This window comes from Xiphophorus couchianus, chromosome 22 (assembly GCF_001444195.1).
Source record: "Xiphophorus couchianus chromosome 22, X_couchianus-1.0, whole genome shotgun sequence".
Taxonomy (NCBI): domain Eukaryota; kingdom Metazoa; phylum Chordata; class Actinopteri; order Cyprinodontiformes; family Poeciliidae; genus Xiphophorus; species Xiphophorus couchianus.
In genome coordinates this window covers 7700649-7723382 of record NC_040249.1, presented here as the reverse complement: position 1 = coordinate 7723382, position 22734 = coordinate 7700649, and the positions used below count along the sequence as shown (strand labels likewise).

At 40.8% G+C, this 22734-nt stretch overlaps 1 protein-coding gene across 2 annotated transcripts in view; it reads left to right on the top strand.

The window, feature by feature from the left end:
- The window catches only part of dachc (dachshund c), a 31253-nt gene extending 8519 nt beyond the window's left edge, over positions 1-22734 (top strand). Inside the window, exons 2-11 of one of the 2 annotated variants that reach the window (XM_028007921.1) lie at positions 1836-1945; positions 5637-5747; positions 11969-12147; positions 12877-12997; positions 13598-13732; positions 17541-17737; positions 18230-18380; positions 19330-19458; positions 19635-19736; positions 21854-22734. In XM_028007921.1, the coding sequence (XP_027863722.1) occupies positions 1836-1945; positions 5637-5747; positions 11969-12147; positions 12877-12997; positions 13598-13732; positions 17541-17737; positions 18230-18380; positions 19330-19458; positions 19635-19736; positions 21854-21891 (1273 nt within the window). In that variant the 3' untranslated portion in view covers positions 21892-22734. The remainder of the gene's footprint in view (positions 1-1835; positions 1946-5636; positions 5748-11968; positions 12148-12876; positions 12998-13597; positions 13733-17540; positions 17738-18229; positions 18381-19329; positions 19459-19634; positions 19737-21853) is intronic. The other variant, XM_028007922.1, reaches the window with a different exon arrangement.

Below are 22734 nucleotides of genomic sequence, written 5' to 3'. Positions count from 1 at the left end.
TTTGATACATAAATGTGAATCATCTTATATTCTGCTGCACATTTTTTTCCTCTTTTGTCTTTTCACCTTAGAATAAAAAAAAAAATCTGATTTTGTGAAGTTTGGGATTAGCAGATCAGACCTAAAAATAAAAATAAAAATCTGTATCAGCCTGGAGAAACCTGATTGGTGCATTTCTGCCAGTTATTTTTACCATTGGTGGATTTTACTGTTATCAATGGCAGACACGCTAATTGTGCTAAAAGTAGCAAAACTTTCCATGTTAAATATTGACCAATCACAACAGGGAAGCTGGAAAGAAAAATGTTGAACGTTCTTAGTTGTAGTTTTCCAAAGATGAATTGGAATCTACTAAAACTGTGAGGCAGAGGTCAAAGCTTTACAAAAACCAGCCACAAATCTCTCGTTGCTCACTCTCTAGCTTCTTTTTTTTCTCTCTCACTATATTTACATGCATCTGTGTGCATGTCGCTCCCTGTGCTCCTTTTGGCGTGAGTGTGGGTGTGTGTTTCTGTGAGATATCTGATGTCAGCTGTCACATCCCAGTCGGTCTGGGCCTATAATAAGAGACAATAATAACAACTCATTAAAACCGAGGGCAGGAACTGTGGAGCTCATCGGCTCATCAAATTAACCTTTGAACACTTCATACACACACATGCACGCGCACACACCAACACACACATACACATTCCAGCTACCTGTTTTTTCTCCCAGAGTTTGTGGCTACACATTCTTTCTCCCTGTCTTTTTGTGTCTCTTCATCTACCCCCTCTCAGCCAGTGGGTGTGTCAACAGGGGATTGGTCCTTTCTGGTGGGTAATTGATGAATTATATGCAACATGCAAATGAGGCGCCATTAATCTCCTGACTGACAGCTTCGTTTATGGGGCCTTAATGACGGCTGGATTAGATTCTAATTAAAATCTGCTCAAAGACACCCCACGCTAGGAAGCTGCTGCTTCTAGTCTATCTCTGCTTATTCCCCCTCCTCACCCTTTTCTTTTGCACCTTTTTTTAAAACTTTTATGCACTTTCTCTTTTTATGTCCCTCTTCATCTTTCTGTCTCACTTTACTCCTCTTTAACTTCGCGCTTCACTCAGGTTTCACCCCCTTCTCCGTCATTTTCCTCCTCCTCCTCCTTCCACCTTCTTTTGCTCACTGTCTTTTAATATCACGCAGCCTCAGACAGACGCACAGATTGCTGTTGTGTCAAGCTGCTGTGAAACGGAGATGAGGTACCCTGGTTGTCATTAGGCCTGATGTGGCCCGTGTCATTTCCACTGTCAGGACATTCACACCGTTTAGTCAGAGCCCGAGTGATGTCTGACAGCTTTGCACGTACTTCCTCCAGGATTGATCGAGCGCGGCCCGGCTCCGTCGAGCCTCACACGCAAACACACAAGAACCCGCTTGCGTCTCGCCTTGTACTTACAGCTGTTGTCGAGCAAACTTGTGACACGACGGGGTGGGGGGGGAAGAAAAAGGGGAAACAAACGGCTAAACAAGGAGAGGACTGAAGGGGAAGGAGGCGGGCGAGCGCATTTAATAAGCAAACAAATGAATGAGTAAGCTGAACAGTAATGAGGTGCTTTATGGAGGCCATAGGGAAACTCCTTTTCTGCTTGCTCGTATCCACCGGGAGGTCAGATTTGCTGTACAGCAGCCTTCCTGGAGGCGCTCATGTTTCAGTGTTTTTGCTTGTTGACACTTCAGCAGGATCAGAGGTTTACAGACTTGAAGGACACTTTAGTCTAACCGGGCCACCCATCTTAGTCCCAGCATGGAGAGCGGCCTAATGACTGACTCTAGCGCTGTGTTTTTCTGCCTACAGCTCGAGGCCCGGACGACCGCCCAAGAGGCTGCAGAGTGTGACAGAGGGCGGGACGCACCACATGCTGTCTCACGGCGGTCTGATTCACGCTGGGATCATGCCTCCTGCAGGTGACCACCCATGCCTCAGCATGCTCACGCTTTACATGCATGAGCTGTGGAAACAATATCAGTGCATGGGGAAAGAATAGCTTGACTGATCACTCTGTTTTTAAAACAAACAATTAGTGAAAAAAATAACAGTACTCAGTTATTTCTGTCATGTCTGACTGGGGTAATGAATCTATCAGTGACACATCAAAGCTTTTGCATGAAAAGAGTGCTTGTTTTATTCATAGTATTTATAAGTTGAGAAAAATGTGGTAATTAAAAAGTACATAACAATAAAATAAGCATGTTGCTGTTGGTGACCTGAGCTTTTTTCTGAAGCTAATGCTGTGCACTGCAGATCAGCTGGCTTAAAGAAAGCTACTAAACATCAAGCTACAGTCTGCATTTCAGTGAATTAGCTGACTGCTGGATGGCAACCTCAGTAGACAGCCTGACTAATCAACCAGCTCTTATCAGCTTGGTATTCTTATTTACTCTGCAATGATGGCGGTCTGATATTTCTGACCTAATCTGTGATTGAAATTCAAAATAACTATAGTTAAATAGGCAATTGATTGTAATAAATATGTTGTTTTAGAGGCAGCACAGATAATCCGTGCTTGTCAGTTAAAAAAAAACAACAATTAAATCATTTTAATTAGACCTACATGATATTGGTAGAAACTGAAATTGCATTTTTTTTCTAATCCTATGATATCTATATTGCGAAATACAGGAAATTTTCTACATTGGTAAATATTGCAATGGCAATATCAGTTGCCATATATGCCTGTTTTCTTATTTTCCCTACGTATCATCTTTGCTTCCATTTCTCGTGACCTTTCGCATTTGGGCGGCGTCATTAGCGTCCGGTGTGAACATCTGCTGCCGTAAGACTCTGTCCAACTGGTTGAATATTACATTGGCGTGAAAAATACATGTTTATAACACCTGGAATATATCAGACAACAATTATTGAGATCCAAACAGTCTGTTGTGGTGTGAATATTGCACACACTGATGTTTTAACGCCGATATATTTGTGATATATTCATATATCATGAAACTGTGGTATCTGTCCTCAGGTTTCTCATTATGTGAGAATCTTATATCACCCAATACTTAGACGAAAGTCAAAAAAAACAAAATAAAACAGTTAAAATACATTTACACCTACATTTTTTGAAGATGAAAATATAGCCTTTTACCATATTTTGTGATGTGCCTTTAACAGATTACAGAGCAGCACTTTATGAGTTTACTTCAATGCGAAGATGACTTTAACGTCAAATAAATTTAATGAACATTTTAGATATCTTCAAATTCTGCATCAATTTTTCGAAATCATCAGAAAGTCAGCCTCCATTATCTTTACTACCTCAGCCACTAAACTCTGCATCATGTCTGGGGATCAAGGGCAATGAACGTTCAACTAACAGGCCAGATATATTATAATTAATGCATGGCACTTGAAATTTAATAGCCTACCTAATATTGTATCCAAGCAGTCTGTTGGAGTTACAGTTCTGCACACATGGACATTGCAATTGTGATTGCAATTCAATATTCTGTCTAATATCTGCCACTTAAATATGCTGTAAAAACGCGAAAGATTTTAATTTCACCGTTTTTGTAAATCTAGAAATGTTGACATTCTTTTTTCTTTAGAAAGTCTAGCAGTTAGTCACAGTAGAAATTAGACCTGGTCATATTAGGAAATCTATATACCAATGCATGTCATTTGAAATATAATAGCCTGCAACTCTTCAAATACTTAACATAAAGTTTCAAAATATCTCTAAAGTTAAATCAGTGTAGCAGTCCAACAGCATTCAAATTAGTTTTTTTAAGCAAATTCTCATATCAACAGCAAGCTACTGCACAAGTTATTCTTCTGAAAGAGTTCAAATTCTGCTCTAATGTTAGCTGCGAGAGAAAACATGTTCCTCGACATCCCTGCTTCTACAGACATGACACAGACTGAGGAGGTTTTCACTCTTTATTTTTATAATGACACATTTTTACCCATCATCAATCGCACGGAGGGGTGGAGAACCTGGGAGGCGACCGGTGAGTTGATGAATAAAATTAGCATACAGACTGCTGACAAATCAGAAACAACTTGCAAACTTGGTGGGCTTTGTTTCCTCAACTTAAAAAATGTGCAAAGTTGAGTAAGTATCCTTATCTGTAGAACTTGAGATATATAATTGCATACAATTATATTTGAACCTTGTTGTTATTATAAGTAAATGTATGACTTTTCATCCTGTCAAACAATAGAATATTTAAATGTAAGTATTTTGTTGCCATGGTTTATCACAATGCAGCTTGTGTTTTTGTTTATTATAACTTCTGTGTGTCGGTGTGTGTGTGTGTTGGAAAAGCACAGAGAAAAGGGAGAGAAAAGTAATTGTTGGCACCTCACTGCTCTCAAAGTTGCCCTTGGCTTTGTGCTCTTCACTGAAACCTGATCTTTTCATTCCCTGCCTCAAAAGAAGCCATTTTCTATTAGCCTCCGCTTCCTCTCACTGTTCAAAGGTGCTCTACTGTGTGCGTGTGTGTGTGTGCGACTGGTGTGTGTGTTTTTTGCGTGAACGCTCGAGAGCATCTTTCTCAGTGGGGAAAGAAAAGAGCCTTTTTTTCCACCAAAGAAGAGGGCACGGCGGCAATGTCAGCGCCACTGATTAGAACTGGCCACATGAGAGGGGAGAAGGAGATGGGGAGAGCGAGGACATTTGAGCGTAAAAGGCAGGAAAGATCTTTGATGTCACCCTCCTTAGTCGCTGTTTCTCGCCTTCATGTGCTCGCGAGTGCGCACGCACACAGCAACGCGGTGGCTTACGTCCTGCTGTGATGCTGACATTTGAAAAGGTAAAGTAAGGAGAAGAGATGGGGACGAGAGGGCAGAGAAGAGAGGGAAAAAGGAGACGAGAGAGGAAGAGCAAACTGTCCGCTGCAGACGTCTATTATCTGAGAGGACGGGGCGGGATCAAGAACACAATGGTTAACTTGGTTGCAAATGTTTAGATGTATCCATGATCAGGAAATTAAGACTTACGGCTTGTTTGTGTTTCCACCGTTCGTGTTTGCACAGTTGTGTGCTTCGTCCTGACTTTAATAATTCACCATGTTTGTCTGCATTAGCGCAACAGATATTTAATTTTCTATTTTCAAGGCAGCTCTGAAGGGGAGTGGAGGGGGGGGTGCCGTCAAGCTACGCTCCGAGGTTCAAACCATAAATTAAAATGTGCCTCGGCCCCCCCTTCGCCACATTTTGTCGCTCTCTATTACAGATTATTCGAAAGTGCACCACCTCTATTAAGAGGCATCTTCACCTCCTGTCTCCTGCTTCGGATTCTTTTATTCTGACAAAGAGGGCCTCTGTGGTTTAAAGGTGGAGCTCCTGCTGCTGTTTGGTGTCGCTCTGCGCTCTCTGCTGTGGGATGTGATAGCGTTGTGTGGGTGAGATGAATGTCTTGGCCTGTTTCTATCTCTGCTGATTCCCTGGCAGGCTAAATGGCCGGTGCAGCGGTGCAGTCAGAATGAATGGCTGGCCTCTGTCTTCCCCTGACAACCTCCAGCCTACCAACTGCTCTAATCCTCCACCGGGGGCCATTGATCTGGCTCTTATTGATTCTTTTTGCTTTCTTTCTTTGCCCTCCCCTCTCCTCTTTCCTCCTCTCGCTATATATCTGTTTCTCTGTCTCAGATCTTTCTGCGCTGGCCAAAAAGATCAAGCTGGAGGCGATGGCGGGTTACCATAGTAGTCAGCAACATAGTGGGCCAAACGGAGAGAACGGTGACCACAACCCTGGTCTGGGTAAGCTGTAACTTTCTTTTCTTTTCTTTTTTTTTCTTATCTGCCCACAAACACACACACACACACACACGTGTGTGCAAAATGTGTAATTACGGCTGTATAACACGTTTCTCAGTTGTTGTCGATACATACCTGTCATACCCCCGTCAATACAAATTGAGCAGCTGTGGCGCCGCTGAATTGAGCTGATTAAGGCCAGGATGTGACATCGCCTCTCCTCTTTGTTTCCTTTGATGAAACAGTAGAAAGCAAAGCAGTTCAGCTAGGTGCCAGTTCTACTGATAAAAATTAGGTTGTCCAAACAGCTAGAAATTACAAAGCAAGTTCTGCTTCTTACTCACCTTGTGATATTCAGCATGATTCAGTTGTGTTTTGTGAAAGTATAGATTCTCCAGTTGACAGGCTCAAGTTTTATGGCAACAAATCATTCCTATGTATTAATCATCACACCAAGAGCATGTAGACTCTAATAACTGAGAGGCAGAGGCCTGTGAGAGTCACACAGTAAGATGAACCTGAGTAAAAGTACCACAGAATGAACCCAGGGTCAAGTTAACCGAACATTGTTTGTCTTTGAACGGTTTTTTACATTGGTGGCGGAAAAACCTGATTGCCATCCATCTTTTTGACGGATCACTATTCACATAGCTGACCACTTGGTGCAGACTCGCAGACATTTTTGACTTTACACACAGAGTAGATCATAAAAGTAACTAAATCACTCAATCAATTAAAAAAAATTATAACTTGGACTGCATTGAATGTATCTTGTTTTTGAGGAGCTCAGCACGTTGGAGAGTTATTGACAGGAGCGCCTCAGGTGCAGCTGAATCACTGCTATGGGATTTCCTTCCACTAAAGCAGGGGCTTGTGGGATCATGAAACCCCACATTCAGAGTCTTGCCAACTTCTGATCACTTCAGTTGAAGAAATATTGCCTGTTTTGAAAAATTTGGCTGAAGCGGTACTTATCAGTGTGGCAGAAGAGCCCTGGTTCGTCCTATAGATCAACATCAACAACCTTCAGCTGGTAAGGTGAAGAGTGCAATGTTGTCGTTTGCAAAGGAGCCAATCCAGGAGCATCATTTATATTCTTTGGCATCAATTGGCCAAAGATCAAGCAATGAAAATGTAATTGTTTCTTTACTGTCTGCTTAGCGGACAGTAAAGGAAAACAGTAGAGGGTCTCAAGTGTTCACGCCAGCTTGATTACCAATTGAACGACTCAATGTAAACTGATCTGTTTTCAATATCTTGAAGATGTGAATACTAAAAATAGTTTCATTAAAATCAGGAACTTTGAGAGTCATTGCTTCTAACTTCAGAGATTTCCACAAGCTTAAAAAATTTGGTATTTCTTTATCAGTGTGACAAAAGCAAACAGAGTGGTGAAATGTTGTACTTTCTAAACTTTTTTTTCCTTATTTCTTAAACTACAAAACCTAATAGGCTACTGAGCAAAACAAATGTATTTTACATTGGAACGTATTTACATTTTATACTTTCCCATCTGTATTTTGTTTCTTCAATGACTGGATGCAGACTCAGCCAAAAACAAATTAAAGACATATAGTCTTGCCAGGACTTTTTCAATGTCACGACTTAGTACCTGCCCATACTGTCATAAGTGCCAATACTTGCTTTAATGACCATCAAGTTACTGTACTTGACAAGCCAGCAAACTGACCTGACCTAAACCTTAGTGAGAAACTGTGGGCTATTGTTAATAGGGAGATGAGAGACACCAGAACCCACAACGCAGGCATGATAAAGGTCACTGTTGAAAAAACTTGAGCTTCCTTAGGAAGTCACCAGAGCCACAGACTGATCACTTTTATGCTGCATTTACACAGTAATTCATACTAAAGAAGCCCATTCCAAGTACTGACTGCATGCTTATTATACAGCCTACTGAAATACGTACCTTTCAGTAGGCTGAAACTTTTGTTTGAAAAATCCTTTTTTGATCTAATATATATAATATTTCATTTTTTTGGGATGCACGATATATCAGCACTAACATTGATATCGGCCAATATTAGTCATTTTTTAACATATCGGAATTTGTCCAGTAAATAAAACTGAGTCAATATGAACAACCAATATTTATTTTTATCTTGTTGCCCTCTGTCTCTGGGCTCTTTTTTTCTTAGTGGTGTCAAATCGATAGTGAAATATATTAATTATCAGCAACATTAATATCGGACAACAATATCGGCTCAAATTTTCATAATGGTGCATCCCTACTACTTTTCCATGAGCTCTACATCATTCAAGCCATAACATTCACAGCATATAAACATGCTGTCAGTGTTAAACATTCTCGCTGTAGGCAACGTTTGATATAGCATTGATTTATTCTGGCAGCTGCAGTGAAATAAAACAGAATTTAACTTTATTTTAGAGCTTAGTAAATAGTAATGTAGGGCTGAAAAGATTAATGGGATTAATCATGATGAATCGATTATTGAAATAATTGTCAACTAATTTACTAATCAATAAATTGCTAACTGGAGAATACAAATCCAAAAGAAAGTTGTTTGCTGAGAAAACAACTTATTTAAAGCAGAAGTTAAGCCAAAACTGTACAAGAAAATATATACACATTTTGTATTTACGATTAATACGCCTTTGTGTGTAAATACAGTAAGTTATACCCAAAACTCCTCCACTGTCATAGTTTTAGCTTCGCCTGATTCAAATTCACTAAAGGAATGCTTTGTTATTGCATTTTAAGCAATAGCTATTTGTTTATTTGCATTTATATATTTTAATTCATTTCTAATATTGTGTAAACAATTACTACAATAATAATTAGTTACAATCCTATGCAAATCTATAGTCATGCAATGCACATAATGGGAATCACTTAATTATGGATCTCCTCCCTTTGGCTGCTGATGATGTCTCACTCATATGTTATTAGAGCATTTCCCTTAACCGCTCTCAGGCCTCGCTTTGATACGAGGGGTCGTAGCGGCGAAAGTGGACAGAAGCGAGTCTGGGTGATATTGAGATGAATAAGATGAGAGGCCGAAGCCAAATCAATAGTCTTCTCTAATTCACCATCCTGAATGCAAACGACAAACGCTAGACAATCAATGGCGTGACGGGCACGTGCACGTGCACACACGCGCTCACGCAAACAGCTCAGGTTCACCGCGCCCCCGCTGCTATCGACAGGTTAAAGCGACATCAGTGTGTTTAGACAGATGACAGGGCTTACGGAGGTCTGTGCGGAATATGCTATTAACCTGGGACATGCACACCTAGCATGTGGAGCACACCCTGAAGCTTCAGGAGAAACATGCACAGAACCAAAAAACAAAACTGAAATTCTCCCGTTTTTCAAAAATTACATTAGCATCAAGGTCTTTCTCTTCATCTGAAGCGCTTTCCTCCTCGCGCCCTGACGATAAACACCGCCGGCATTAAGCTTTGTTTACCATTGTATACACTCGGTTACGACTACCAGCATCTGTGTGCAGTTTGGTGGCTTGGTTACCACCAGCCATTATAAACCTGTAAAGCTTAATCACCGTTAATGATAGAGTCAAGTGGAAACACACACAAACACGCATGCACGCAGACTAAAAACGGTGTGTGTTTTTTTTCCGTACCGCCACCCACAGCCTTATGGGAAGGATGGGCCCCTACCAGCGCTCCAACCACTACAAAGGCCATCTCAGATTACACACACGCACACTCGCACAACTGCTGAGTGGGACACCTTATGGGCTGCAGAAGAGCAGAGAGAAGCCATTTCTGCGTTTAACAAGATCTTCTGGGAAATTTACAGTAACTGTTTGTTTACAGTAATGGTTTGTTTGGATAAACATAAGAGAAGCAGTTTGACTTTTGATGTTTTCTAATGAAACATGGGGAGAGAAAGTGAGGGGGGCAGAATGAGAGCGCAAATGAAATTTTAGTTGGTTGTGGGTTTGGACGGAGGGGCTGAAGTGAGTTCTGGGCTCCAAACTGAGGCTTAATATTTGGCTGCGAGTTGATTGTCAGAGCATCTGGTTATTCAGCTCCATTCAGACAGATCTTTTGTTTGGATTAGTTTATGGACTGGGCAAGTGACAGACTAATCTGCCAAAATGCACAAAGCACTACACATATGTCTAGCGAGGCTAACTCAAAAAGTCAACACCTTATGCTTTAAAGCCTTCTTTGCCTGCTTTTTTTTTCCATGTCGTTTGCTTTTTTGTGTCTGTCTTTCTGTAACTTTTTTTTTTTTTTTTGCTTCCTCTAGTTCTATTATTTGTGACAATTGTGCGGAATAGAGTCCAAGATTTTTTCTTTTGTGTTTATAATTACCCAGCATGCATTGCTGGCCCAGCACCAAGACTGCCATCAGCTTCTTTTGTTCTACTTCCTCCCCGTGTTTCTTTTGTTTTTGTTTTTCTCCTTTTATTAAATGATAAATATTTATGTCATTTTCTCTCTCCTGCTCCCCCCCACTCAACAGGATTGTTTGTTTCATGAATAGAGGGACTGAAACAACCCACTGGGGTGCTGTTGAGAGGAAGGATTTTGTTTTCAGATAGTGGAGGCTTGTCCTAAAGAGAGGATTGTGAGCAGCAGATTGGGAGAGATAACAAGAGCTGAGTTTCAACTACTAAAAATGTATTGAATCATTTAGGGGTGAGCGATATGGAAAAATGAAAAATAGCATCATCATTTTTTTAGTTGTAAAGTCCAGATGTTTTACAATTCCCTTATATAAAATGTTCAAAAAGCATTTAAAGCCCTAATAGATTTGAACCACCACTCAGGTAAAGTCTGCTCTTGCTACAGATAAGAAAATCTTTTACTATCAATACTGATTACAAATTTATCAAAGTTCCAATTCTAATTTCAGTGTTGGCATTAATGTTATTAGTAATGGTATCAGTAGATGTCATGTTTTTCATCATTTTATCAAACAGCACACTCTGAATATTTTCTGATTTATAAACCTTTCAAAGGCAAATTATATCCTGCAGCCTGAACACACTTTGCACCCAGGATTGTGACTATTGTGTTTGTATGAGCTGATAGGATATTATAAAGTGTTTTATTTAAATTTAAAGAACACTTTTTGAAGTTCAGAAAGCATTATAGATAGGTGGGAGGCCAAAGTATCCATCTAGCTCTCTATAAACATGGCCTATGTGAAAAAAATAGCAAGGAAAAAGCCACTGTTAATTGGCTTAACGATTGTTGCACTCCATTAATCTATTAACACTGCCATGTATTAATATGGCCACATTAACCTATTAATTTGGCCATGTTCCTGAAGGCAGCATTCTTCTGTTAAAACAATGTGGTGGAAACGTCATGCTGTGGGGAAACATTTCTTCACTAGAGACTGAGAAGCAAAAACGCTTGTTGAGGTGGCACAGCAAAGACTTGAGACTGGGTCAAAGGTTAACCTTTAGGACAATAAGCTGACTGCAAGTGCTCTAATGACTTAGATCGAAGCACATACATGTATCAGAATGTATCTGAACACAAGTTTGAATCTGTGGCATGACTGGAAAATTACATTCTATATCCAGTCTGATTTTGTTTGAGCAACAGCAGCAGTTTCACAACGAACAAAACATGTAATCATATACTGTATGTGCAACATGGTTAAAATGTTGGAAGAGACATGACCAAAAGACACTTGTGGTAATAATTGTTCTGAACGGCGATTCTCCAGTTTTGACTCACAAAGACTGAAAACAAATGCTCACACTTTTTCAATCTTTTTTGCAAAAAGTTTTGAAAACGATAATCATTGTATTATTATTATTATTATTATTATTATTATTATTATTATTATTATTATTATTATTATTATTATTATTATTATCCTTTCAGATTATGGTCCTGTAGTACTTTGAGTTGGTCTCATTTGAAATCTCAATGAACAAATGAAGTTTGTTCATTGTTATCAAAAGAGAAAAAGTTCAAGGGGCGTGAATGCTTTCGCGAGCCACGGCAACTTATCCTTTAATACGCTCTCTAGCCTGGTACAAATATTTTCAGCTACTTGTTAAATATTGTTAGGAATACATGATCTGAAATAACTTTATGTCATGATCCTACTAATGATTTCAAGTTAAAAAGGAACGTTTTCACGTTGATTGCATGGACGTTGCAGCCTTGATGGCTTTTAAAAATGACAATGAGGAAGGACAGAGATACAGAGTTGTTTTACTACAGTCTTCTTCTTTTTCTTTCTTCTTCAGTTTTGGACCAGTTGCCCTTCATGATGATGTCACATCCTCTGATTCCTGGCAGCCTGGCGCCAGCCTCTGTTTCCATGGCAATGGGCCAGATGAACCGACTGAGCACGCTGGCCAGCATGGCCAACGTGGCGCAACTCCACGCCAACCCACCTGCCAGGGCTCCCACCTCTGTCATTAAGGTGAGCCCAGATGCCCATCAACCTCTCAGACTTCGATGGTTAATGGCTTGTGGTCTGATCTGAGACACCGACATAGAAATTGTTGCACTTCGAAATATTTTAGGTACTCGAATAAACTGCAGCTTTCTTAACCCTTCATTTCATGTTTTACTTTAAAGATTGGAGTTCTTTTGTTGTAGAAGTCTCTAAGGGCCGAGTCCTTAGGGCGTTATTACAGCATCAGTTACAGGAACATGCCTCTGATTTCACAGTTTTAACAATGCAGACTATTATTTTTATGACGGGGTCCCAAAGAGAGTTTAGAGCAAGCTTTTCCTGTAAACATTGCAGAGAGTTTTAAAGCCTTTCCTCTGTGCAAAAATAAATTTCTTTAGTGGTTTGTGGGATGCTTTGGCCCTGTAATACTGTGAAATAAAACAAAGTTAATTTCAGCTATAGATCAGTTGGCAGAAACTCCAGCCTTTCCGGAAACCAATTCTGACTGATAATCAACAAATAAAAACTATGTTACGTGGTTATTCATGTTTTTGTGTTTTTCTTACTTTCCCAAGTCATGGCAGTTTCATGTTGTAGTGTTGTTATGCCTTACATAAAAAACAATTTTCTAGGTTAACAATATTTCAGGCAGCCCAAATTTCTCCCCTTCCTTTTGTCGTCCCAACGTCTGAATATCAAGCGTGAGTCATGCTTCGTTCACTTGCAAGCTTTTCATGTTTTGTTGTTTGCTAGGAGCGAGTACAGGACACTCCTTCCCCTTCTCCTTCTCTGGAAGAAGCTCAGATGTCATCCAATCACAGCAGCAGCGTGTCCAGTTCACCGCTACATAACGAGCGCACCGCAGAAACAACACGTACGTACTCACCTGTGTTACCGGCTGCAGCGTTCAACTTAAGAGTTGCTTGAGTCTCAAGTGTGAGCCAAGCTTCTTCCTGTCACATGTCAAAGTGTCCCTGGGCAAGGCACTTAAACCCTAGCTGCCTACTGACCTGCGTATCTGCGTATAAACGTGTGTGCATTTGTGAGGAAAAGCACTTTTTAAGTTCAGTCTGTTTATATCTGATCTTTGCGATTGATTAAACACAATAATAGTTTTTACTTTTTACTTGATTTGATTAGCATCTATCACTTTTAAAGTGATCTGATGCAACCTGCCTAATCACAGGAACAAGGTTATGTTTCAGGTTTAGCTATCAAACAGAATTGATTTATCTTTCATTTAAAAGGTCAAGAGGGTAAATTGTATAGCAGCTCCAGGATTTGTATATGCTCACATGTAGCTATTGGGGTGTTTGTGTTTTTTTGTTTGGGGACAACACCATTTTAGTTTTAGCATGAATTATTTAAATGCCTTAATTTATCTAAAACAACAACAGCTGCAAGTCCTTTTACAATGACGAAAGGTTTCAACCAATATCTCTTCTTTTTCCTCATTCTCATAATATACCTTCAGATCAACTTCACGACGGCCTGTCGTCGGGTCACAGCGTTCTGGGTCACTCTCCTGGCATGGTGCAGGGCGCCAGAGAGACAGATGGGACGCCAATGGATTACAACAAGGAGAACAAGAGAAATCACACCGACAGGGGTAATACTCACAAATAATAATAATGCATTTATGCAACCAGACTTGTGGTGCAGCAATTTTGGATCTGAATATTTCATTTACTTTTAAATCCATGATTTTTAAACATCTTGCTCTGCTGGTAATGTATTCTCTCACACGTTAACCTTGATTCGCCCGGCAGCTCTCTTCTGATTTCTAAGAATTTCTTCTCAGAGTCAATGATTTAGCAGTCATAATGAGAAATGATTAGTTTTAGGAAGAATCCATCGACTTTTTCCAAATGTTGCCAATACCGAGCAGCAAACCTTAGACTTCCTAGCCGGCCTGTTGTTCTCATTGAATTCAAACAGCTGTGCCAGGCGTACACGCTTCGTTGTCGTTACTTATTTCAGGGGAAAGGGTTTTGTCATTTACTAAGTAAGAGATTGATAAGAATTCACGGCCTCACCCTTTCTCCCCACTCCCTCTCCTCTTCTTCTCTGTCAAGGCCCCCCCTTGGCGCGCAAAGACAAATAATTCTGCAAAACAGGACTCCATTAGACCAGGAAGCGGCGCTACATTAGCGAGCCATTTGCCAGGGCCGCGGCCTAACGAGCCGGGCGGCCTCCCGTGCTCTCAGCCGGACCTCATCTGCATAACGACCGCCTCTCTGTCGTTAGGGGCCCGCGTTGCAACGTCAGTTGTTTGGTTCTCTCTGTCAGGGAGGTTTGCATTAGCTTAATGAGGACTGCTCAAGGACAAACAGTCAGCAGAAATTTACAGCGAGTGAACAAGCGGAGGCAGACGGAGACTTGTTTGCATGTGGATATTTCTTTTCACGGGTGCAGATACTTTCTAATGCTGAATCACATTATTCACTAATTGAATCTAAAAAAATAAAAAATAAAAATCACAATGGCTTCATAGGTAGGTATTCAGATGCTGACATGTAGCTGCAAACGTATCGACAAAAGCAGCGACGGCACCAGCGACGCGGACGCCGCACACGGCACATCGCATTTGTGCGATTGATTTTCAATTGATTTTTTTTTTTTTTTCCCGGCATGCAAATGAAACGCGTGTACATTTGGCGGATTGCGAGCTTTTGTGTTTGACCTAGAACATCACAGGATGGGTTCGGCGTGGATTGAACCGCGTTTCAAAGGGCTCCTCGGCGCTGTCATTCTGTCAATCCGTTGTATAATAATCTGCGCGTGTGAGAGAGACAGTTTTGGCTGTGTGTGCTGTTTTCAGTGGTCTTTGAACAACGCATCCATCCAGCAAAGATCAGAGGCCATCCCTGACACCTCACTCCCATTAACCAAACATCAGCAGAATTTCAGTCTCTCTCTCTTTCTCTTTCTCTGCCCCCTCCTTGCCTTTCTGTTCTCTTCCGCTGACTGGCAGTCTTCATGTTGTGAAGTTCATTAGCCCTGGGGACAGGTGGAGAGGAATGGGAGAGTAGGGGGGGAGAGAGAGACGAACTTGGGAGAAAAGAGAAAAACAGACAATGACCTTGGTTAGGGAGATAGGTAAATGATCAAACAAGCTGGCAGATGTGTGTGTGTGTGTGAGTGGGGTAAAGTAGGCGTAAAACAGTAACTCAATAAAGGATCAGTCACATCCAAGGAGTCGAGGGAGCCCACGCTGCTGACTGTGCACTTCAGCGGCTACAAATGTGTGCGTGTCTGAATGTGAGCCACGGGAGTGTAGTTGGATGCCCTCCGCTGAGCTCGCCAGCACCTGCTAATTACCTTTCTCTACAGAGCAATGCTTTTAGTGAGAAGCAGAGAGAAAGCGGAGAAGCGGGCGGAGGGGACGGGCGGGGAGAGGAGCGCCTTGCTTCTCGTATGCGAAACACCTTGAACGTGACAGTTGCCAAGACGCGAGGCCGCGGCAGAGAGGGAAGAGGTGGGCGGGTTTGGAGCCGAAGATGCTGTGGTCAGCTAAGTGGAGAAAACACCCTCATTTGTCACAGACGGAGAAAAGTGCCAGATATCGCATCGCACGTCCGTGGCCCCCCGTTCCCGCTCCGATAACTGCCCGCCCCGGCTCCCGGGACGTCTCTGTCCTCAGTGGCTCGGATGACAGTAAAGTGAGCAACCGGCTGATTCATAGGGAACAAAAAAGAAAAAATAAATAAATGTAGAAAATAGCTAATCTTCATATCCCCCCCACCCCTGTTCTCTGTCACCAATAGGGATCGCACAGTTCTCAGGTTTACAAACAGATGGTCATCCATAATGCAGGTTCTTAGCTGCTTTTATGGGACGTGTCAAGCTGTGATGCATTATCAGCAGGCAGGATGCCATCTAATAAAGGGCAGACGGGTTTTTAAAACCCTAAAACAGAACTTCTGTGCATGCGCGGCTGAAGTTGCATGCGGTAATTAGAGTAAACACCCTTTGTTCAGGGGGCTTGACATGTTGGTGGAAAATTAAGTCACAGAGTGCTTTGAGTTCGTGTTTCTCTTTAATTACACATTCGTGCAGTTATCGATCCTTCTGCAGATAGTACGCAAATGTAACTGCCAAAATGCTTGCGGGCAGAATGTCACACTAATTACTAAAATTTGTACTTACATTAAGGAAAATGTGAAGATTAATACAAAGGACAGAGGGATCGTTTAAGAAAAGCTGATGCCTGGGATTCTGGGAACAGTAACCTGTTGGGGTCAATATCATTTATATTGTTTATTATTTGTTTATCTTGCTATGTTAGGCCTTAGTCTCCTACATGCAATCCTCTCATCAGTTATTGTCACCCAGGGTAAAAGTGAGTAAAGAAGCTTTAAAACATGTCACACTGAAGACTTTTGAAAAATGAAAATTTCATTTAGAGTATATGTTGTTTTTTTTTGTACAAATTACATTTGCCACAGCTATTTGCAGCCCTAGGAATCTTTATGACACAAACTAACTCTTTTTTTTTTAACTTTATTTAGAAAATAGTAATTAATGACTACATGGAAAACAGGTCCTACATTCGCAGCCACTTTTAAAAATGATTCTTCCTCTTCTAAAAAATGACCTCTTTAATCATGATTTTCAGATCCCCTCCAAATAATCAAGCTTTTCTGCTTGGCTTTTGAAAGCCTGAGTGAATTATTATATTATTAATCTCATGAGAGTACTGTGATTTAATTATTTTTTCTCATCTCTGTGTTGTGAATTCTTACCGATACGTTCATACGGATTTGACTCTGTTTTATTTGTGGCGCTTTTATTCCTTTTTTTTTTTTCTTTTTGGTATAAAGTTGCCTTGGCTTGTTGCAACAGAAAAATGTACAGTTTGATATTGTGGATTTTAAATAGAACAATATGATGTGACCAAGCAAGAGTAAGGTTTTCGGTGACAAAAAAACAAATCAAGGTGAGTCTCAAACACAGATTGAAGACGTGGAGAAGCACCTCATGCCCACTGTTTGGTGTGGTGGAGGAGGTGTGATGCTGTGGGCTTCGTTTATCAGGAACCCCCTTTAGAATGCATTGCTCCTTCTTGAAATACATATTAAATAATAAAAATCAGGCAGAAACTGAAATTTCCAAAACTTGTTGACAAATCAACACAGAAATAATGACAGTGTAAAAGAAGTTGACTTATTTCTTATTGTTTTAATAAGAAATTTGATGTTTTTTTTTATTTTATTTTGTTTTTCTGTGAGATTATGGCATTGAGGGAAAACAAAAATCAATTTATTTCCAGATCTTGTACACAGACAAGATATGTCTTCAACCATAAGAAAGTCAGGTAACGATTACTTTATAAGAGGATCAAATCAGCTCGGCGTGTTAGTCAGGAGTGAATCAGCCTCACTGACTAGACATCAAACCGTTTCTCTGCCCTCCAGACAACAGCTCCTCGGCTGCACAGACGACCAGGGAGAGCGGTGATAGACAAGTCTTCCAGAAAGCCCTGTTGGCCAGGGAGGGCTGCGAGAGGCTTTCTTACCCCGCAGGACAGAAGCTCCCAGCAGGTCTCCACCACACTCCCTTCATCTTCCCGGAAGGCCTGTCCTCCATAGAGACCCTGCTCACGAACATCCAGGTGAGCCTCTGCTGCGGCTTTGTTATTATGGCACCGCTGAGATGAATAGGAAGGGAGATGAGCCATTCTCTGGGATTTCCTGAAATCGTAAATAGCAGACGAGAAAGACATTTAGGATACACTGTAATTGGGTTTGGGCGTGTGCTGACCTGCTTCTCAGATTGTACATGTCTTTGTTATCGAGGAGTTACAATGAACAGAAAGCCATTCTTTTGTTTGGTTTTCTCTGTATGCGTGTGCGTGTGTGTGTGGGGGTGTGTGGGCGTGTAGGGGTGTGTGTGTGTGTGTGTTGGCAGTTTCACTTTAACAAGGATAAAGTGTGGACTTTCTTTGTTCTAGAAAAATGTCCTTTTCTACTTTTTGCTTATTTAAACATTCAAAACGTGACTAAAACTGATTCCATGTAATAAAGTTTGAACACCTGAGGAATTTGTTCTCCTGGATTTTGCTCAATAGGTTAACTTGTCGGTCTCCGCCTGTGTTGTCTCCAAGCAGGGTCTGCTGAGGGTTGCCATAGAGAACGCCCGAGCGCAGGAGAAGCAGGACCAGCTGGAGAGGACGGAGCTGAAAATGGAGCTTGTCCGAGAGAGGGAGCTGAGGGAGACCTTGGAGAGACAGCTGAGCATGGAGCAGAAGAACAGAGGTAGCAGACTGGTAGAAAAGTTTAATGTTTACTTTGACATTCTGGCTGGAAAGTGCTGATAGAAGTGGCACATTTCCCTCCATCGACATCTTTCCCTATAAACAAAGGCGATTCTGCCACGCGGCTAAACGAGGTTTGGTTTAATCCACTTCGTAGCTGACAGGGTGTCCATTAAGTTGAAAATCAGATAAGGAAGTGAGGACACCAACAGTATATTACCCCTGAAAGCAGCTGCAGAGGTGAATTAGAGTGATGCTGGCAGAATACTACAAACTAAATCAAGTTTGGCAAGTTCACAGAAGCTGTCATCTGCAGCGCAGGCTGAGCAAATTCCAATCAAGGACATTTTGGGTATTGGGGTCACACAAGGTGTAGGAGACGTGATGATAAAGTGGTGAAAGGTGGACACCAAACAGACCACTGGCTCTCAGGCAAACACAGAGTGAATTTAGACCAAATATTAACTTTTCAACCTGCTTGTAAAATCAGTGCAGCTCACCCTAACAACACCACCCCCATGGTAAAACATGGTGGTGGGAGCATAATGCTGATGGGGATGGGGGTTTTTTTAATCTGGAATTGGGAAGCTGAGATTTAAAAAAATCAATATTCATAGATGTTCTTCATCCGTCTTACTGAGCTGAAGCTGTTTCATAAAGAAGCATCAGGAACAAAATTAATGCAGATGTACAAAAATGGTAGAAACATTCTCCAGCTGTGCACATTTCCATTCCACACTTTTCAGATTTTTATGCATATAATGCATGTATCGTTTTCCTGCCACTTGAATAGATTTTTCACTTGGCATAGCAAATAAAACCACAGTTAAATACATTAAATGGGCATCAATATATCTGTAAGACATTTTATTTACAAAAACAAATCTACTCAAGTTGTGTACATGTGCAAGATGTGTAGTTATCTGACCACTTTTCTCATCTGTCTTCAGTTCTGATTCAGAAACGTCTAAAGAAAGAAAAGCGCAGCAAGCGAAAATTACAGGAGGCCTTGGAAGAGGAGGTCAAGCTGCGTGATCAGGCAGAGCACACACTGCTGCACACTGCCAACACACACATAGGTACAGAAACTGAACAAAAATATCAATCTCTTTTCTGTTTTGACTGTGAGCCTTAAAGTTACAGCGCTAATTCTCATTTTCATATTAAATGTCACCAAGCTTCTCGGTGCAACTTAGCCCTGAGTGTTCATTAGCCGCTAATTAAGCGTCCTTATTAATTAATGACCAAACAACAGGCCATCAATCACTGGCGGCGCCTGCTCACGCAGAATCTGTGACCCAGGACGCCGACGGGAGCGGCCACGACGACAGCAGGCTGGACAGCAAGGCGACACAAGGTACAGCTGTCCAGATAACAAACACTGCTGCTGCGGGGCGCAGCTGTGAAAACAGACTTTGATCAGGGAAAAAAATATTCAGCTACTGAATTTATTTGTAGAAAAGCTGAAGTAATTTGTCACCAGAAGACAGGCTTGAGGAAAACTTGTTAAAGACTTCTTTTTTTGTTGTTGTTGTAGTAAAATTACTTTTAAGGGAAAGTGCTGATGTTTGCTCATTAAAACAAAGCATGACAGTTAAAACTGTGTGTTACTAGAGAGAGAAAAAAATCTATTTCATTGTAAGAAAAGGGGTATTCCTGCTGGTTGGGATTTATTTAGCTCCTGTTGACTGAGCTAGAACAACAGATTTTATTATTTCACCTACTGGTTGCTTTTGATGCTTAACAGACCGATCTACTGGAAAGGTTTTGAAAGATTTCACAGCGAGGCCGCTCCTGAGAAATTGAGCAACATTAAATGAAGCGTGAAGCGGTTCACCGGGGCTGCCAGTTTAATGAAAACAGACGTTTAATATATTTATTTCACTAAGATCATTGTCTTCAGAGAGACAGGTAAAAAATAAGACAAAATGAATACATTTGAGATCTTAAAGTGACAGTGATCTCCAGTTCGGCTTCATCAAAAGAGAGAGTCGGTTCAGCCCACCTCGGCTCCGCGCTGTGCCAAGGACCACCAAACCAGACAGTGCGCTTGTTCAAAAGCAATTTTTAATTGAATGTCAGTGAAGCAAGAAGAGAACTGGCCACTAATTAATGGCTGTCTTAATTGTCCTCATGACGAGTTTGTTTGGACATCATTTGCATAATTAACACCCAGTAATAAATCATTTAAAGGGGAATTGTCTGTCAGACAGCGGGGCAGGATCTGCTCTTTGTGCCAGGAAGTTTTATCACCAAAAAAAAATAAAAAATGGAGAAACACGGAGAATAAAAAAATGCTTTGAACTCAATAATACTTCTTTGTTAGGGATCAGCGGTCATGACTGCGTAGGAGCTTCGGTATTTATTATGAGCTGATTATTTCTTCTCTATAGAATTCTGTTATCGGGTTTTGTTGCAGATTAAATTATTAGATGAATCCTGTATCTATATAAAGCTGCGTATATTATTCTATTGCCTAAAAAAAAATCCCCTTCATAAATCAGCCGGAAGAGTTAAATAAGAATCAGGAGATTTTTGTATATTTTTCAGAATTCTATTTAAAAGAATCAACAATTAACCATTGAATATTTTTGTCAGTATCTTTTTAACCCAAGCAGAAACAAACCCAGAATGAAAACTGGCTCACGTTCTCTATGCTGATACTTAAACTGCTCAGTAAAAGAGGGAAGTTTTATGGCTAGGAAATACAGGTTCATAATACTATTACCTGAGGTTTCACAAGTCTCTCAGAAACCTAAAGAAACTATTTTTATGGCCTAGTTCAAAGTATTACTATGCAGCCATAACTAAAGAGAGAGAATTAAAGGGGGAGAGGAAACCAAGATTTAGAACTATCCCGAGGCTTCGAGGATGAGCCGGGTCATGGGAAAAAAATCTGGTTTGCAGGGAACAAGGAGGCTGGGCTGAGACTGGCAGGTGGAAGTGGTTTTCTCTGGCACTGAAATGTTTGAAAGTTTTATATATATATATATATATATATATACTGTATATATATAGTTTACAACAAAATTGCTAAGATTAAAGAGGACAGCTCTCCTGGATACATTTATTATGATACTGCTGCATCTGACGGAGAAGCATAAATTCTCACTGGTACTTCACAAAAAAAGAGATAAATGAAAAGGTTGGGACAGTATATTTCTATCCGAGTTGCTGACTCAGCTCAAAGCAACACTTCCGGGGTAGGAGACGTCAAGGGATACCGATCAGCCAATCAGAATTGACCTTCAGATGACGTAAAAACCACTGTACAACGATTAATGGATCCAGATAGACTCTAAACTCCAAAAACTATCACAACGAGCAAAGTCATAAAAAAAAAATCGTAGTTTTGAAAAAATGTCTGTCTTTTTAAACGCTCGGAACAACTAATTATTTAGCCATTTTAAAGTATGAAAGATCAAAATCAAGGGGTGTATGCACACAACAATATTTATTTCTCTTGGATTTCAGAGGCCAGAGTTTTCATGCAAACCACAGGGAGGTACTGAGGTTCAGGAACGAACAGATGGACGAATGGATGGACGGATGTATGGAGGAAACGGTGACGAAGATTCCTCATTTTTTGACACATACAATCAACAGGCATGCTCAGTCCGGCAGTGGCATCCGGGACACAAATCTCTGCTTCCCCTACATCTCGAGGGTGACGTCTGTGTGGTTTAATTTATTGCCTCTATCATCAATTCCCAACCGTGGTGGGCAGAGCATTTTATTCTGATGTTGTGTTAAAGTGTGTTTCTTTTAATCCAAGTTTTTAAATCGTAGATTAAAATGACCATAGTTTTTTTTCTGTCAGTGCTGTTTGTTTAAAGCAAGTGATGAACATAACTTGTAACAGAGGTGTGTACATATATATAGTCATCATTTTTATTATTGTTATTATTATTATTATTATTAATATGAAAAACAAGGCATGTTGTACAGTCAGTAAATGACTCGTATTGTGTATGTTATGCAGTAGTGCAGTTTGACAATACAAACAATACAGATTCTTTTTATCATACTGTGTCATTGCTTGCTTTCAGATCGAGTTGTTGCTTTGATGACTCTTTAAAACCAAAATGACAGTGTGTGGATTTGCAAGAGGAACACAGGATGTTGAACTTTCTCCTGTCTTGTCCTTGTTTTGGAGAAGTGTGGCGGGTCTGGCTGCATTGCGGTGTGAGCTAACGTTGGCTCTACCGAGGGGAAAAAGGTGGGATGTTCCTCCTGTTGTGTGATAATTCGTTTTATTGACTAAAAAGCCTGACAGAACCTTTCCAATTCAAGTGGCAAAGTGCACAACTCACAGCACTTTTAAAGAGACAAATATGACAGATAGAGCTAGGGGG